At 38.8% G+C, this 4,082-nt stretch overlaps 1 protein-coding gene across 1 annotated transcript in view; it reads left to right on the forward strand.

The window, feature by feature from the left end:
* The window catches only part of LIPA (lipase A, lysosomal acid type), a 30,181-nt gene that overhangs the window by 15,465 nt on the left and 10,634 nt on the right, over positions 1–4,082 (forward strand). Inside the window, exon 6 of the mRNA XM_006925967.3 lies at positions 1,229–1,365. Coding sequence (XP_006926029.1) covers positions 1,229–1,365 — 137 coding nt within the window. The remainder of the gene's footprint in view (positions 1–1,228; positions 1,366–4,082) is intronic.

Genomic DNA, 4,082 nt, shown 5'->3' on the forward strand with positions numbered 1-4,082 from the left:
GAACAAGGAATTTGGGTAATATTTCATCTTCTCCGGAAATTCTGACTTTAATGTTGTATAGTTCTCTTGAATTTAAAGGACTTAATATAAGCCACAGCCTATTACGTATTTTTCTAGTTCAGCAATATGAGGATGTGAGAGGGTGGAAAACGAGAAGATTTATAAGTTCAGGGACTTCCAAAAAGCAAACAAGAAAGTACCCTGACTTTTAAATTTTAAAGTTAAGTGGAATAAAACTAACTACAAAGATGCCATGTTATAACTTAAATAGTTGTTCAAAGTCATATGCATTTTTTGTTTATGCTGACTATAAGAGTAATGTGTGTTCATTGTAAACAAAAATAGAAAATTTATCAAAGTTTAAAGAAAATAAAAATTACTCATAATTCTAGAGAACAAGATTTCCTCTGACTGGGAACTAGGAACCTGTCACATAATTTATATAATTCCCCTTTTAGTGTTTACTATGACTAATACCTTTGTGTTCGTATCACATGATCTCCTTAGAATACATTCCTAGAAGGAGAATTAACTATATGAGATGTATAAATGCTTTTAAGCGTCTTGATATATATGGTTACATTGCCTTACCCCTTTGCCAGTTTGAGAGGCCACAAACAAAAAGTAACATGGATACATTTGCCTTTCTTATTCATTAAGTTTAGCATTTTTCTTCATTTACATTCCTTCTTCTATAATTTGCCTACTTAATGTCCTTTGCCCGACTGCTTTCTAAACTGACATCCTAGGGCCAAGTTTAAGGCGAGAAGAGACCTGAGAGGAAGAGAAGAGATAGTTTGATGCTAGGGCTCTCTAAACGTGTGTCTCTTGGTCCTTGGCGATTGATTCGAATACCTCTGTAAATTGTTCTTAGGGATGGGGGAGGAGCATTGGGGGAATGGGGCTGGTGGGGCTGAGCTGTTAGAAATATAATCTTTCCTTAGCTTGGTTTACCTTATTAAAGGAATAGGAAACATCTAGTTTTAGCAACCTAGATTTTTTCCAGTGCATATCTAGGTTGAAAATGGAAACAAGCACTTAACAAATACTTGATTTACTAGTTTAGTCAAACTCAGCATTTCTGTGCATAGTTCAGAAACCCCCATTTCAAGTGTTTGCTGGCATGTTTCTCAGGTTGCCACTAGAGAGCATCATGCACAACAGCCTTTGCCTTTTCAGAGAAAGTCCCAGAAGATGGAATTCCTGTTACCTTCCTTTGTTCCTGCAGGTTTTATAGCATTTTCACGGATCCCGGAGCTGGCCAAAAAGATTAAAATGTTTTTTGCCCTGGCTCCTGTGACTTCAATCGACTTCTCTACTGGCCCTATAATTAAAATGGCACGAATACCAGATCTTCTCCTTAAGGTACTTGAAACTGCCTCCCCGGCTCCCGTTTCTTTTTCAGATTTGAGGAATTGGCCATTAGAGGGAGAACCTGTGCTTTCCTCCTCTTTGCTATCAGTGGAAAGTGGAATTTCTTCTTCTCTCTATGGTCTTTGTTACCCTCCTCACCCCTATTTCCAGATCCTGGGGAATCAAGGAACACGTATTATTAATTCTACACCTGAGCTCTGTGTTCTCATGGTTAACATATCAGTGCAGATCTCCACCCATCACACAAAGGAGCACGAGGAAGTCTGGGAGAGGCAGCTTAAACCTTCTTGGAGTTGTCTTTTATTCTGCCTAGTGAGTTGGAGCGTAGGAGCGGGCAGGAGATGGGAGACAGGCGGTACACCATTCCCACATTCTTGACCCTGACCACACTGACGCTGATCTAAAGACACCGTTACTGTATTTTACAATACACAAGCCAGTAACTTCTTTGGGGTCAGCCCTAGAACTAGGTGACCCTCGAAGAGCCATGTGACCCCCAAGTTCTGTTCAATGAGGAAGCCGTTTTTATGAGGAGTTGAGAGCCAGCTGAGGCCATGTGATCCATTATGCATGCACTATACATGTTTCATGTATGATATGTTTATGCACACACACACCTACACAGGGAATTCCATACAGGAATATATACTTAAAATCAGGTATAGCATATCTACTGGTCATTTAAGAGACTTTCACAGGAAATATAAACTGTACTTTGATCTCAGAATCTGACTCACCTAAGATAGTATTCTCTGCATACGTGGCCAGACATGCAGATAAGATGTGACCTCCTCAAACCTAATTAATGTTTAATGCCTTGGGTAATAGAAGCATCTAATTTCATTATAAACAAATCAGAGATTACAAATAAAGTACCCTTTAACTGCGAGGGCTTCTCTTAGTGCCTTCCTCGGAATTAATCACAGCGCTCAGTTTGGAGTCTTTTCCTATAGACCGCATGGGTGAATTTACCTACATATGTAGGTCTGGAGAGAAATGTACTGTTTTGTTTTAATGTAGATGGCATCCAGCTATATATGTTGTTCTGCAGATTGCATTTTTCACTCTTGGAGAGCTATCATGTTAATACATAAAACTCTATCACATTTTTTTAAACTGCTGCATAGTAAGTTTTCCATTACAAGGAACTTCTTCTTGAATCAGACACCTATGACAGACATTCAGGTTGTTGCTCATTTCCTGTTGCTGTATCTTTGTGCTCCTTTTTATGGAGAACTGAAATGGCTATGCCATAGGAATGCTTTCAATTTAATTTAATCCTTGGAGATTGTGATTTAGTAACTTTGTAAAACTACAAACTCCTGCTCCCCACCTTGGAGATGGTATTTTGTTAAATCTGGAGTGGGGCCCAGGATCTGTGATTTTACTAAACACCCTACATGATTCTAATGCAGGCCAAACAGATTGGTATTTGGGAATCACTATTCCAGGCAAATGTTTTATAATATCCTGGGAGAATGACAAAGTGAGAGTAAATATTCATAAAAACTTTGAATTAGCTGCTCCAGAAAGTATATGTTGCTTCCATGAAAGCTGAGTATCTTCTTTCTCAGAATGCAAAGGTATACACTATAAAACATCAAAGTTGACACAAGCAGACCTGTAAGTGTGAAAGGTGAATTTTTCTATTTCTGTTATACTGTTCTGTTTTGACATAATTTTCCGTGGAGTTTGCCGCTGTAGTGTTTGGGTAACAGTTCTGAAGTACCCACATCCTTTGTCAGACTTATTATGATTTAAGTCAGTGAGGCATCATCCTCTTAAATTGTTTTTAGTAAAGAACTTAAAAAATATGTACATTTATTACATGTAACCATAATGCAGATTCAAAGCCCAGAATTTTAGAAACCGTTGCCTTCTCATGTCATGTGATCTTCTCGGTGTATTTTCTCCCCAGCTAATCTTAGTGCAAGTAGTCTGTAGAAAAGCAACATTCAAGGAGACTTGGTATCTGTTTTTGGATATTGATTGTCTTCAGAAGACAAATAACAGGCTATATGTAAGTGGACCAAATTTGCCCAAAGAAGTGTTGAATATGGTCCATGCAACATTTTAAAGTTAAATTAGTTGCATCTTTTAAAAAGCAGGATATTTAACATTGAAATCTTGATAACTGATTATTTTTGGTGGGGGGGCTTGGGGAAAGGAAGCTGTGAACCACCGAGCAGTTGCACGCATTAGGCTGAGCATAAGCTTTCCAGTGCTCCAGTTCTCACCATTCCTTAATCATCACTTTGGTTTGGACAGGGAGCTATTCTCTATTTCCTGTTTTAGTCATTTACATTTACATGCCTGTCTGTATTAGTTTGTTAGAGCTGTGAAGAAGAATCTGTTCCATGCCTCTCCATAAGCTTCTGGTGGTTTGCTTGGAATTCCTTGACTTGTAGAAGCATCACCTCAATTTCTGCCTTCATCTTCACATGGCGTTCTCCCTGTGTATCTGTCTCTGTGTTCAAATTTCCCCTTTCTATAAGACAGCCAGTCATATTGTGTTAGGGCCCACCCTAATAACCTCATGTTAACTTGATTACCTCTGTAGAGACCCTATCTCTAAATAAGGTCACAACTGAGATACTGGTGATTAGGACTTTAATGTATCTTTTTTGGGGGGTGGGGTGGGGTAGGTGGGTAGACACAGTTCAACCCATAAAACTGCCTTTGTAGGTGTTCGAATTTTTCATTCCTGC

Source organism: Pteropus alecto, unplaced genomic scaffold, assembly GCF_000325575.1.
Source record: "Pteropus alecto unplaced genomic scaffold, ASM32557v1 scaffold88, whole genome shotgun sequence".
NCBI lineage: Eukaryota > Metazoa > Chordata > Mammalia > Chiroptera > Pteropodidae > Pteropus > Pteropus alecto.